We start from the raw sequence: 14259 nt of genomic DNA, 5'->3' as shown, positions 1-14259 counted from the left end.
TTGCGCTTGTATCAGTGCAGCTCATATGTATTGAAAAATCATGAACACGAACAGTCTTGGTTCGTAAAAAAAAAAGCTGCTTCGAGTAAATCTACGACTGACATTGAGTCAACAATAAGCAATGGGTCATCGCGCATTTAGATGCATAGTGGAATGATAAACGAGAAGTTTATCATAAACTATAAGTTGGATCCCTCGAAATTTTAGTATCATGTCGTGGAGAGCTGGAATTTGTTTTTCGCATAATTTGTTTATGAAATGAAGTCATTAATAAGTTTGTTATTTGATGAGCTTAAATAGGCTAACATTCTTTATTTTATTTTAACTGTCTATTTTTCTAGGACCTTGCATAATGTCAAGCGCAAGTAAAGAGCATTTTGTAACGGTGGTACCTGTATCGGAGAAGGGACTCATCGGACCTATTAGTGGACCCGGAAACTCGGTCACGTTGGGGTCGCATCAGGGCCAGCTACACTCCTCAGTGAGGACATCTCATTCAGGCTCACACAGCCGGTCCTTTGCCGCGCCCAATGTTACCGTTCTTGAGGTCTGTACGTTAGATAACCAGTGTATTTTGAAATTCTGTTTCACCTATATAACCTTATGAAACACTGTTACGCGAAATAGATCAACTATTTCTATTTTACTGCTATTACCTTATTATTCTAGTGTCCCTAAAGCTCCGAAAGGCAACATTATGACGTGTCTGAAAGTAATTACTTAATGGCAGAAAGCGGTAAATGCAATGTACGAACAAACGATCGAGGCTCATTTCGTCGGACTGTGAATAGTCAGAGAGTTGGTCCTATATGCGTTGAGCTCAATTCGCGAAATGCAAATGCATTTTCCGCGATAACTTTCGCGTAAGTTTATCTAAGCGTGCAGCTTGTGCAACAAGGGTACATATATCAGTAACTGAAAAAAATAATTGAAACTAACTTTAGGTGTCAATATCAGGCAAAGTAATCATGCCCGCCCGTGAAAGCTTTGTCTTTATAGAATCTAACTGTACACATTAATTCTCCTGTCCTAAATGGGTGGATAAGATATTGGCCTCTGCCTTTCTGCGCCTCTTTCTAATAAGTCTGACGCAAGACTCTTAGCTATGCAGGACAACCTAGTACAGTAGTGTGAACTGTGAATTTAGGTGCCACTTCTCGCGATACAGTCGCCGCTCATTAGCACGAACGCCTTATACTACAATCGTACTGACAGAACCTCTCTGTATCTTTGCACACGTGCTCAAACAGCTTTGAAACCGAGATATAGCAGTCATTAAAATAGCAGTTGTCACGATGCGTTAACAGCAGGCAGTGTATTCCGAAGGCTAGTTGAAGTGATCGTTAACGAATACTATTTGCTGTTTCGGCAATTTGTTCTGTCTCGGCCTGTTGCCTTGCTACTATTTCTGCTTTTCTGCTGCCGCCTTTTCGTCTTTTCGTCCGCTTTTACGCCTAATATTGTATTACTTCGTCAATACTGCAATTATTATCCTATTATTCCGTGTCTGCTTTAATCGCCATAGCCATAAAAAATCGACGATCTCCAATTGTTTTTAAAACGAGTGCTTACCTACTGGTTGGCTTAGTAACAAGGGTCCTCTCTTGGTATGGCCGTTATCTGCCTTTTATTATAGCTACCCATTCGTATATTGACCTGTGTTATCATATTCATGTATTACCTAGCATTAAATCAGGGAAGACTATGAACCGCAAAGGACCAATGGTCTCGACATACGGGCATGTTTTTAGTTTACTAGAACAAATAATGTGTGCAAATGCTGTTAAGTGGACGTGCAAGCTCGTATTCGTCGCAGCTCCTGTGGTCTTCTACCAAGCGGCTGACAATAATGCCAGCTGACAGTGGGGCTTTATTTACAGTAGTTGGGCTTGATATCGCTTTTGTAAACGTTGCAGTCCCGCTACATTTTACTACCGTTTTGTTACCCATTGCAGTAAAGGTGTTCATCGCAAAGTTGCAGTGGCGCTGTCCACTTAGTTGCTGTCCCAACTTCATCCATTGTTCCCCGTCGCTGAAAAGGTAGCGTCTATAGTGGCATTGCTTTTGAGTAGCCAGTGCCGCTGCTGTTTATTTGAATACTGTTGAACTACATTATGTTGTTAGTGTGCTTTACGCTTTACGGCAGCAACTTATACAGCGGCAGTGACTGGTGTTTTGGTTGTTGATGACACCTGCAATAGCGCCTTAGTAGTTTGAGCTAAAATACGCCCTGAAAGGTATCGCTTTGTTATATTTCTGCTCTATTACAACCAGTACATATATAGCAGTGATATACGGCTGTTAGCAATACCCGGACAACTACTATATGGTACATACGTGAGAAGTGATGTGGGTACCAAAAATGTGGGTCTAGACCCTACTGAGGTCTGTCTCTCGTCCTGTCCATCTAGCTGTCTGCTCAAATATCATGAACGGTAACCACACAGCGATAATACGCAAGACACGATCCAACAAGCAGCACAGGTCCTACACGATTCGTAAAACAACAATAACAAGAGCAGTAATCGCATCAACAAAAAACAATGCCCCACGAACGCCCCTGACGACTCCAGCGTCAAGCGGCCGGCCAGCAGATAAAGCAGCAGCAACAATAAGTCTTTCTAATTTTTATATGAACGTAGGACAAGCGTAGCGCCATTACAAACGTAAATGTGTCGACAAGCCAGTAGACATGACTAGTGCTGAGCTTGCTAACAACGATTACGTGGTGTAGGATACCGCCGCATCAAGGATACACACGGGCATAGTTGTACTATGTAGGTGTTACGATTAACACTCCCCGAACCAACCCTGGCAGTGAGGTACGCTAGAAATACAACAGCAGTTCAGGTATTGAAACTGGTGTGACCAGCTTGATTGTATTGTCGGGAACAGGAAGCTTAACCATTGCATCTGTTGTATATGTATGGCGCATTGTCGCTTCGGTAATCACTCAGTCTGCCCTTTTTCCATATGTTGACAATGTGGCTGAATATAGACACAATGCCAACGATAACAATGACAGTAGCAATAATAGCAGCGCTAATAGACAGTCCTTTTTGTATGTACGTATGTATGTGTCTACACAACATGATAGAGATACAGGTATTCCACCATGGCCTATAACTGTTAAGTGGAACATTACCATAATAATATTATAGTGTATTACACAATTCAGTTCATCTATTGACGACCTGTGACTGTCGCCTGTGCAAACAGAAGATTGAACCGACCCCATAACCGACACTAGAACAAACGGACAACATTTTCGAAAAAATAACTATTTGAAATCAAATATCACTTTGTAGGAGATGGTGACAGCATACTCAAACGTAGAAAAGATAGTTGAATAAATTGACGAGTATCATAATGTACTAGCGATTGCTTCGATGTTTATCAATGAACTAAATCATTTGCCCAAATATCATCGATTATTTCCATCTGAACAGGAGCAACACTCGTAGTAAGTGTCATAGTTGAACAAAATTCGACATTTTCTTTAAAAATACTTGGCAAAGATCGCGTGTGATTTGTCAATTCAAAATTTCCAAGTTTACAAAGCTTCCTATACTGTCCCCATACGGCGTATGTGTACAAAGCTACATTATCAATATATTTGTTTGCGGTATCTATATATTTTAGGTAAAGAACAACATGTCGCCATATTCCACAGCATCGGTGATGACTTCCAACCATGAGAGCAGCTCCTTGTTGGGTGGTAGCAATTCAATACTTGACCATGCGACGATTTATCGTCTTCCTGGAGAAAGACTCGGTATGGCACTGAAGTTTGTCGGCGGGACGAATGCTGGAGACACCGTATCAAGGGTGTTTATACAAAGCATAAACCCTGACAGTCCTGCCTCGAGGGCACAAAGTAATGTAACTCCGATCAGGTATGTCAAACAAAAAATCACAAGATCACTGTCTGCGACTAGGTCCAGTCTACGAAACACAAACGCAATATTACGCGTCATTACTATAAAGATTACATTTCTGAGATTAAAACTCAAACACAAAGTGGTGATAGTATTTCATGTTGTTTTTTTATACCGCAGTTTGCAATTAAGAAATGAACCACAAAAGAAAATGCATTTTTGTGACATTACAAAATCGAACAGTGCATTCTTAATCACTAGATCGAAATATAACCACTTAACTGTAATATTATAACGCCTATTGGTGCTTTCAGACCACGTGACAGTTGTCGTTATAATAATGAGTCTAACATAGAATGCATTTGGTCATTTTTTATTGCATTCATTCCCTTTTCAGGGAAGGCGATGAGATACTGCGTATCGGTGAGCGTGAGGTGACATCAATGACCCGTTTGGACTGTGTCACGCTCTTAAGAGATTCGCCAGTCTGTATCAATTTAACTATCAGACATATGAGCGGCGCTATCCTGTCTGAAACACCACCAACACATGGGATCACTTCTGCTTTGCCGCTAACCAACGGGAGCACCGCTGGTTCCCACAATAACGCAGCTGGGTCGGGTCGGACCCAGAGTCCAAATAACGGCGAGATGTCGGTGCCACATGGCGGTCATGTTACCCGAAACAAACGAGATCCGCCACCAATTCCTCCGAGAAAATCACCGGCGGAACCTCGAACGACTTCTCTGCCTCCCCTACGGCTGGCCCAGAGCTCTGATGGGGGCTCAGGACTCAATGCTCACTCGCAGCAAATACACGTTTCGGATCGCTTCCACGTGCAGCAACAGCAACGAACTCTTGTGTACGATCTTACTTACACTATTATAGCCAATGAAGAATCATAAATATGGCCCTATTTTACTTCCATTAATACGTAAAGAATAGAGAAACGTCAAACTTTTTTTTAGTTATTTTATCTATAAGAACACAGATTGCGCGAGAGGATTAGTGGAGTCTACATTACACGGTTTACTTAATGTAAACGACAGTTATATGCTTTAGTCTCGTCTTGTTAACGGGGCGTCATAATAAATTGTATACATCTAATAAACATATAGGGCAAGAAACTGGCACACAATTTTACTACACAAATTTGTTGGATTTGCCCTGGAACTACTATTACACCTGGGCACATATTGTAGTCTCTTAGCTCAGCAACAAATCTGTGTAACTCTTCGTTTTACAGATAATTAATTTATTCTTAAAATAACTAGATCAATTATTATTATTAAAGACCATAGGCGTCCGTGTTATACAGACCGAAGCTAAACCAACCAGTTCAAGGCTTGCGGTGTCATACACATTTAATGTCGGGGTTAGGAGTACGAAAACAGCCCGCTAATTGTTCGATTGAGTGTTGAAATCAGTTTCTGTTAGATGAAAAGGGTTAACTGGATGTTTGACCAGACAATCGCGGGGCCGGTAACGACAAACAGCGATTGATACGAACAAGCGCTTCTTTCTTCTTTACTCTCTAAAGAAATTCGTCACCTGTTTCGTGAAACTATATGGGCATTCATTCTCAAATTGGGTCTCCAGTGTATTCTAATGTCTTTGACGTCGTTGATGATGGTACTGTTAGGATCGGCTAAAAAAAGGGTAAGGGAACCGGCGTTTTTGCTCTTCAAACTCTTGAGTTGTCGCCTGCTGTACTTGAGATAGCTTTGGTGGTCAAGTCATTGTTAGCATTGGCTTCTTTGTGGATAGCATGTTGGGTGAGTGGAATAACGTGTGGAAGAGCAAGTTTGTTGATGAATGATCAAGGCTATTATTGTGCTTCGTTAGCTTCCTAAATGATTTTCGTTGTTTTGAACAGTCAGAGCTCATCGCCCTTACTGTTTTTAGACCTTGTCGTAATTTTGTCCTGTGTTCACACATCTGTATCTATATTTGTGTTTGCGTTTGTAATGAACAGTAAATCTTTGTCGACGAAAAGCCTGGATCGTGTCGGCTCGTCTGAGGGCATCGTACGACCCTCAATACCGCCGCCGTTACCCCCACGGAAGCCGACTAAGGATATGGACACAACGCAAAAACCGGATGACTATCGACAGGACAACAGCCTTAAAGAAACCAATCGACCCCAGAGCGTACCGCCTCCTCCGCCACCACGCAAAGATGTTGACGACATTTCAATGCTCAATACCGGAACTGGCATTAATAACGGTAAGTTAAAGTAATTTTTCGTCGATTCGTCACTCTTACACGTGTTCCCTCTTCAATTGATTTGACAAAATTTACTTCGCAATCAGTAAGGTGTAAGCTGCAATAGCAAGTAACAACTCATGAGGAAACTTAATTGCGTTGTGTCCTGATCATCACAGATTTTAAGTGTTACTCATTTGTAGCTAATAACTACGTAAAATAAGGCGACGGCAAATGAAAAGTTGAGTTTCTCTTGCTAGTTGTCATACATGTGAAATGAATGTGTTTTCATTAAGGCTGGTTGCAATTGCGGTCGTGATCGCACCTACTTACTTAAATAGTAGTTTCGATTTAGAATAATGTGTGTAGTGTTTATAAGTTTCTTGAACTCTATGTGGTATTTTTAGTGCTTACTAGGAAACCTTATGCAGGTTAAAAATAATCCATTTATAATATCCGTTACCTTCCGACATGAATAATAGTAATAATAACCATAATCTCTGTTCACGTTCTTAATCTAATTTACTTATGATTTTATATCCTTATGAAAGAATGCAGCCAAAAGTTCGCACTGCTCAATCAGCTTATGACTCATTTTGCGTATTAGAGCCGATTAGTGTCTAAACTAGGGTGGCGAAATTTAGCTCGAGAGTGCACATATTCCTTTACTTCCAGGTTCAATAGGCTTGTCAATGGGCCTGAAATGGCAGGACCTTTGTGATAATAAAAAAAACACACATTTATAAGCGATAATTCGGATCGTGTGTAGAACGTGTGATCGATATTGAACTTGTGTTTAAAGAATAGGTTGATACCGATTAAGGACAGCTAACAATATACCTATCCTTGGGAACAAGCTAAGCGGTAATTGTCACAGCACGGTTAAGTCCTCCGTGGTAAGCATATAGCCCTCTAAATATGTACTTTTTTCGCAGTGCTAATGCCTAGAAGACGCTTTCCAATTTCATACATCAACCATCTGTTCGAAATGCATTGTTACCAATTTTGTTAGTTTAGCTCAGCGAACTCAAACTATATTTGGTGCGATAACATATGCAACGGAACAAACCCTACACGAAATCCTAAAAGCGCTCGCTTCCATAGCTTAGACTATCAATAGTTGCACCGAGGTGCTACATAGGTATCATTTATGGTGTTATTTTTAAATAGCTGATAATGGGTGCTTTGAATAATGAGGAAAATAATTTATTAGTACGCTGTAGATATAGTAGATGAACAATAGTCCTGCCTCTGATAATAAAGCTCGTTCCAATTGTAGAAATTGGCATTAGGTATTCTGCTGGCACTTCGCCAAGTTTGATACCCGTGTTGTGTGTTACTCAAACTTACGGACGATTAACTTAGCGGATTGACACACAATTGGCCCTCAGTAGATTGTGGACTAGCTCAACAGGGATCATGCTGACTAAAGCTGCACATAGTCCGCATGTCCACTTGGGCACAATTATACTTTGAACATGTTGTAAGCAGCAGCCAAAAGAATGTATATATATATATATATATATATGTATATTTTTCCGAGTTGGGCATACCACCTGGATACCACATTTGTCATTATTACTGCACTGCTTCTCCCATAGGTACCGCTGGCTCGGATGAGGTCGATGGCGCTCTCCCCCGACGTGTAGGGGGAATGCTGCAGAGAACGCGAAGCGCTCCTTCTGCCGATGAACGTCCACATTTTGAGCGCCCCGCCGAGGCTGAAGCCTACACCGATTTGTTCGCGGACACTGAAGATGCCGAAAGTTACGTGGACGAATCGGATGATACGGCGTCTTCGGTATCAACTGTAATCGACCGCTTGCACAGGTACATACCCATTTCAATATATGTTCTATGCAAGATATTTTCTTTAATGAAATCACAGGCCCGTGTTTTGTTGCGAGATGCAACCATTATGCGAAATATAACAACATGCAGAAATTGTCGTGGGATTTTCTGAGATTAAAACTTCTATATACTTAAATATATGAGTAGTATTTAATCTAATAATTCTTTGGGACTTTGCCCCTCGTTGCGGTAAAAGCGGCCTAATAACAATAATAAACGAAGCGCATTACTACTAGACGAAAAGCAAAACAATGAATATACCAGCAAGACAAACATACCGGCGCGAGCTTGCATAGCTAGTGCATATCAACTAATGCACTTTCAGTAACCTGAAAACTTGAGTAATCTGTAATCCGAGCATCTGACAGTCAGTCGTTAAGTGATACATTCGGATTCGTGCGTACATTTTTTTTTACAGTCGTTCCTCAACGGCAAATTCAAGCTTCTCGGAACATGGAAGCGGTTACGAACGTCCCTCAGTACCTCGTTTCGCAGGCGTCGAGCTTGAGCGAGCCATGCACCCACTTGTGGATATGCAACGCGACAGAGATTTTCAACAGCAGCAACAACAAATGCAACAGTCCCGAGATGTACCTATGAAAGGAACTCAAAAGGCACCCGAAGTGCCACCCAGGCCTAGCGTTCAGCATAAAGTGAGTTTGGCTTTTTTTTAATTTTTGTTTTGAATTTTGTTGTTACAACAAAAGGCTCTCTTTTTCAATATATGTCTTAAATACGTGCAAATATGTGAGAGTAACTAGACTTGGCTTTTAAAACGGTTTCTTAATGTAATTGTATTATAAATACAATACAGAAATAATATAGACAACTTGATTTTTCCAATGTTGTAGTCTCAATAACATTTTCTACCTGTAATATAAGCTATCGTAATAAAACATAATAATTCGGAAGTATTGGTTATTCAGATTGTTTCAAGAAGTAATGATGAGACTGATGGGACGCGGCTTGATTGAGATTTAGCTAATGTCCAGCGATTTTTTCAAACTCTTCCACTGTGTAACATGATACAAAGTATAGGTACGTTAAGGGTGTGTGACTGTGACGAATTCAACATTTATCACCTCCTTGCGATGATCAATAGGCCAAATGTGGGGTTATTAGCTAAGAAGATTATTATTATTATTAAGCCTTTGGATCAGCCGAAGTGTTTAGATCATACAAATTTCTGAGAGCTACTTGGTTTAGATATCTACTAGTTAATATAATCTTCTGCAGTGACCGATGTTCCTTAAATCGAAAACGCTTTTGCGTACTAATTAACTCTCACGCAAAGCTAGCTAGTTTTGTTACACCTATTTAATAATCATAGTATCTCGTTAAGCAGAAATAAAAGTCTTCTCACTTTCACTGAATTTCATTGGAACGTCTAAAATATTTGTTCACTTACAGACAGTTTGTCGCAAATGCCAAATGTAACTTGGCTTGGAGTACACCAACTAATTTTACGTGGTGAAGTATTTACTGATGTATCCGAAAACCCAGCCTAAATTTCTGAGGTTCCTCTGTGTGCTATAACCATTATCGCGTCTGCCACCTAATCAGTTGCAAAGCTTTACTAGAATGTTTACTATTTTCATACGAAAATTAACCAAGAGAAAGGAATCAGCATGATGAAAACGCTGCATGTCTCCCTTAATTCAGGTAAATCTGCAGACCTTAATTACAAGATGGTTTGGCACACGTCGCCCGATTCAACTATCATCAATGTTCAAAATGACGCGGTGCTCTAAATTTCCAGAACTATTGATGAGTTCGTCATAAGATATGTATGCATCTCTTTTAGCTTGATTAGAACTGAACGGCTTTATCCCGTGGCAGGTAGTACAGTTAGTACACTTGCTCGACTGCAACCTCTATTTGATTTTGATTAGAAAGCCATCCCAGGACATGTCTATAAAATCGATCGGACATCGCTGTATATTCCGGTACCCTACGCTAGACTTGTTCGTTTAGTAGAAATAAAATCCTTGATACTTGAGCTAATGTAGTGATGCCCTCTGCTTAAGGTGGAATACTAAATGTATCACCGACGAGACACCTCTCGATTTTTTAGCTTTGTGATTACACGGACAAAAGTGATTCTAACAGGTAATGTAGTTAGCACCGTTTAGCATTGTTAATACGCTAAAAGTAACGCATTCAATTTTAAGTAATGTTGAAGCAATGTGCGATTGCCTCTGTGTCACATCGCGTGCATGTACCATCGATGTGTCACATTTATCTGTATTGACGTTTCTTGATTGCTCTTTGTGGACAGCTGTTTACAGTAGAAGGGCAAACAATTAATGTCATCGAATCAGTGACTCCAACTATCCATCATACGTATGCCTAACGAAGGCGGTGCGTCAAAGTAACATCCAAAGGAGCTGTTTCCTAACATTGAACTAACAAAATCTCAGTCCTCAATAACTGTGATAATACGTTTACAGAGACGTGTTCAGATGAAGACTGTGTGTGTAGGTCCTCATAAGCTATTAGGTCAAAAACATTTGATGATGACTCCGTAAGTCATATCACCGTAATCTGTGTGACAAACTACGTAAGTGCTTGGTAACAAGGTCCCAATTAAATCTGTGTCAATTTACAACGGCGACTGTATGTTTGTTGCTTTTTGACAGGTAAAATAAGTTTAATGAAAGTGCTGACAAAAACAATTTTGATAACCAGTCTAAAGTAAGGCGATGGGCGTAGTTATTCAATCAATGATCATTTTTGACTATGAGGCAAAACCGAGAGCGCATGGGCAGGCTGTATCCAAACTGCGTGTAGAGAGAGAGAGAGAGAAGTGGTCTCCAATTTTAGCTAGTCACTCGGGTAACATGGTTCACCCATGGAACACAAATTACATTCGGACAGAAGCAGCGACGTCTGCCCGCATGATTTGATAATCTAAAGACTGTTCATTCAGCATCGTCTCTGCTGTTATTGTTTTTCTAGCTTGCGCTTCAAATCCAAGTGCTCTAGTATTCCAAGGTAACACGACTCTTTTTGTTCTCATTGGTGTGGCTGACGGCCCGGCCAAGTTCTATTGAAAATCGATTGAATTTCTTTCGATGAGTTATGTTTTACGCCTTTTGGTCACGCTACCTTTTTCGTTGCAAAGCATAATGATAGAATGGAGCGGCGCGGTGCCACAATGCGCGTTCCGCCTGCTCCTCATCATCATCATCAAGATATAAGTAAAGTGTAATATAAAATAAAAGAGGCTGGCTATAGATAAATTTCTTGCACATGGACCGGTATACGGGCATGTATCTCGCCATTAAATCGCGTTACATATTTCGAATGATGACGCCAGCCAACAGTTCGCTGCAATCGCTTCACTGCAAACTGTGACAACTACGACAGCTTCACCGCAGCCATTATGGACGTGTCATTAATTGCTAATATATATAGCAAGCACATTGCCGCTGTGGTTCTCATTGGTAGCTTTCGCTCATTGGTTTTAGCGAAGCTTTGAAGCGAAGAAGATTCTATGACGTAGCTTTGAGAATTCCATGCCGATCAGCCAGATATAAGCGAATATCGTTCGGTTTTCCTGATTGTCTTCCCTGTCTGGAATATCCGCTTAAAGGGGTGTGGGGTTCTGTGTTTTTTATAGCCGCTAGAGATGTTGCCGGCGGCGTTGTCGTCGTAGCTTTGTTGTTTTGTTGGCGTGTTCACCAATAAACAAACTGCAAAAACCTTCCAAGCTTTGGTAGGAAAAATACACTATTCTTACGTTAAATGCCAAAAGAAACGCGATAGAAGTGCTAGAGCGAATTGCTTCTGAGGTATATATATGCATATGTGTTCAACTGATAAAATATTCGTAGTCTATCCGTTATGTTGTTAGTAAAGAAGTAGACCAAGAAGATAGAATAGTCAATCCTTTTTTATATATCATCCTTATCGATTAGTTCTACAAGTTAAAAACTAAGAAACAGTAAACGAACTATATTGTACAACAAATACAGTATTTTACATTCCATTTGCGGTATAGCTACATAAGTAGACAGTAGAATGAAGTTTTGCGTAGTGGTATTCTACAACTATCTACACTGCATGCGAGTCACTTCGTCCATTCGTATCAAGCATGATTTTTCAATTAGCGAAATTCTGGGTTTTTTCCTGCTTTATTTATTTGTTACGTAGCAGATGCCGCGGGAGGAGCTAAACTTAAGCGAGACTCCCGAGCCACAACCGGTATCACAGCTAATCGACCTAGAGGCGACAATGGAAATCGAGCATGAACCAAACCCGCAACTGGTCCTTCCGAAACAGGACGAGGCCGCGCATCAAAAGGTTGATAAAAAAAGTGGAACCGATGAGCCCCAAGGACGCGAGGAAACCCTGGAAGTCATAAACACAGACTATGAAAAGTGCCAAATCATCGCAGCTAAGTGCCAGAGTACCCTAATTGGGGATAAATGCAAGATTTCATCGAAGGAACAAAAATTCACATCTTTACATCACGTTCAAAGACAGGATGGCAGCAAGACTGTTGAACGTGAGAATAAGATTAGCGGTAATGCTGTTAGCGATCACACAAGCAATGAAACCCAGAATCAACATCAGCAAATTGTCCCTGACCCGTAAGTCTGATTTCAGTTTCGTCTTGTTATCTACTGTGTATAAAAGGCCGTTGCCTACAAGATATCGGTGACAGCTTCTACTGGACTTCAACCGTTATGCGGCTCTGATTAGAAAATCTCTTAGTATTACATGTGCTGTATTGAATTCAATTACCGACTAAGTAAATTTTCATTTTTCTATTTCTATTATTCATTGAATATGATGCCTCGCTTATTCGGCCAACACATTTACGATGTTCTTATGATTTTGATTGCTTCTCGCGTTAACTAGCTTCGCTGTTAGCGGCTGGTAACATTGAACGCCTATCCTGAAGGTTAATATGATATTTATATTAAGTCGGAAATATATATTTATATAAACCACGTTTAAAAAAATATGATCCGCTATGGTAGCAAGTAATAAAAGATGCAAGCTCATGCACAGCTGTGTGCCAAACTAAAAAATATTAAAAGCTAATCGTGTAAGAGTACGTCAAAAGGGTCTGTTTTATGTTCGATGACACGAAATATTTAGATAAGATAAACCCAGAAGATGGTCGGTCATGCCTAATAATAAAAATATTAATCATGTCTAATGTAGACATGATATTTAGCAGCGTGACCAGTTGTTACTGTAAATAATACGGTTTCTGCATCTTATTTCGAATTTTAAAAAATTTGAGCCCATTCTTATGCACCGAGTTTCTTATAACACAATCGAAACAAGCTTTGTCCGTTGTCATGAGTGTTCAACCGCGGCAAAAAAAACCTTAACAAAAACATTAACTGCGGCCGATTGCATCTTCTGTAATGCTCAACGGCACGAACGGTTTTTGTCTATTTCTGTTTTATTTTCGGTCGTAATCATGTGCGCTGTACGGCACACTGTGACCTCCCTCTGCGATAAGTGCTAGAGCCGGTTGCAAATACAATAAGCAATAAAAACCCTATATATTGCCTGCTAAGAAATAACAAAATGGACAAAGTGTAGTAGTATCCGTTCAGTTTCTGCCGATATACGAGCCGATACAAGACCTAAACTACAGATTTTTTGCACAAAGTTGAAAATTACAAAAACTAGAGGAATTGAGTCGGCAAAAATGTGAGATGACAAAAAGCAAGAGTTAGAGACAGCTGATTAGTTGGACATCCGGATGCATCGTCAACGCCGGCCTAAACAACGGACCTGGCTGGGCCTGTGCAGATGGTAAGAGCCTGGCCCCAGATGTGGCAGCATTTGTCGCCTTTGCAATAGTTATACGAGCGCAACCGCGGTTGTAGACTGCCCACTCCATACTTGCTGAGTCGACTCGGTTCGTGCATAAATAACTAGACGGTGTCGGCAATCATTTCACAGTCGACTTGATTCCGGTCAGCGACGATGGCAGCTCTGACGGCCACGTCTTTTCTTTAACTTTTGCTGTAACCATCCGTTGCAGCTGCGACTTTCTGCCTCCGTCCATCTGCAACACGTCCACCACCGCTTCTACTAGAAGCAGATCCGCAGTGATGCAGTTACGACTGCAATTGGCATGGCGACTATAGACATCGATGTCAACGTTGTCCTTTATCAACAATAAGCGAATCTTGCTTCTCCGCTATTGAAGGCTTCCGGACGATCTCTGGCCATTGTTCATCGGCGTCTGCTTGGAGAAATCCCCCGACTTCCCTCGCCCTCTAAAAACTTTTTGAACGGGTGGCTCGCAGATGGCTGCGTAGATGGTGTTTGCTCCGATTGCCCTGCGAACAGC

The 14259-nt window shown here is 40.8% G+C and overlaps 1 protein-coding gene across 1 annotated transcript in view; it reads left to right on the top strand.

The window, feature by feature from the left end:
* The window catches only part of bbg (PDZ domain-containing protein big bang), a 139800-nt gene that overhangs the window by 382 nt on the left and 125159 nt on the right, over positions 1-14259 (top strand). Inside the window, exons 2-8 of the mRNA XM_022839317.2 lie at positions 342-547; positions 3643-3896; positions 4276-4740; positions 5854-6104; positions 7685-7913; positions 8353-8587; positions 12090-12529. Coding sequence (XP_022695052.2) covers positions 353-547; positions 3643-3896; positions 4276-4740; positions 5854-6104; positions 7685-7913; positions 8353-8587; positions 12090-12529 — 2069 coding nt within the window. The 5' untranslated portion in view covers positions 342-352. The remainder of the gene's footprint in view (positions 1-341; positions 548-3642; positions 3897-4275; positions 4741-5853; positions 6105-7684; positions 7914-8352; positions 8588-12089; positions 12530-14259) is intronic.

This window comes from Varroa jacobsoni, unplaced genomic scaffold, assembly GCF_002532875.2.
Source record: "Varroa jacobsoni isolate VJ856 unplaced genomic scaffold, vjacob_1.0 scaffold_796, whole genome shotgun sequence".
Classification (NCBI taxonomy): domain Eukaryota; kingdom Metazoa; phylum Arthropoda; class Arachnida; order Mesostigmata; family Varroidae; genus Varroa; species Varroa jacobsoni.
Note: the sequence above shows the minus strand (reverse complement) of the source record. Positions and strands in the feature narration are given on the sequence as shown.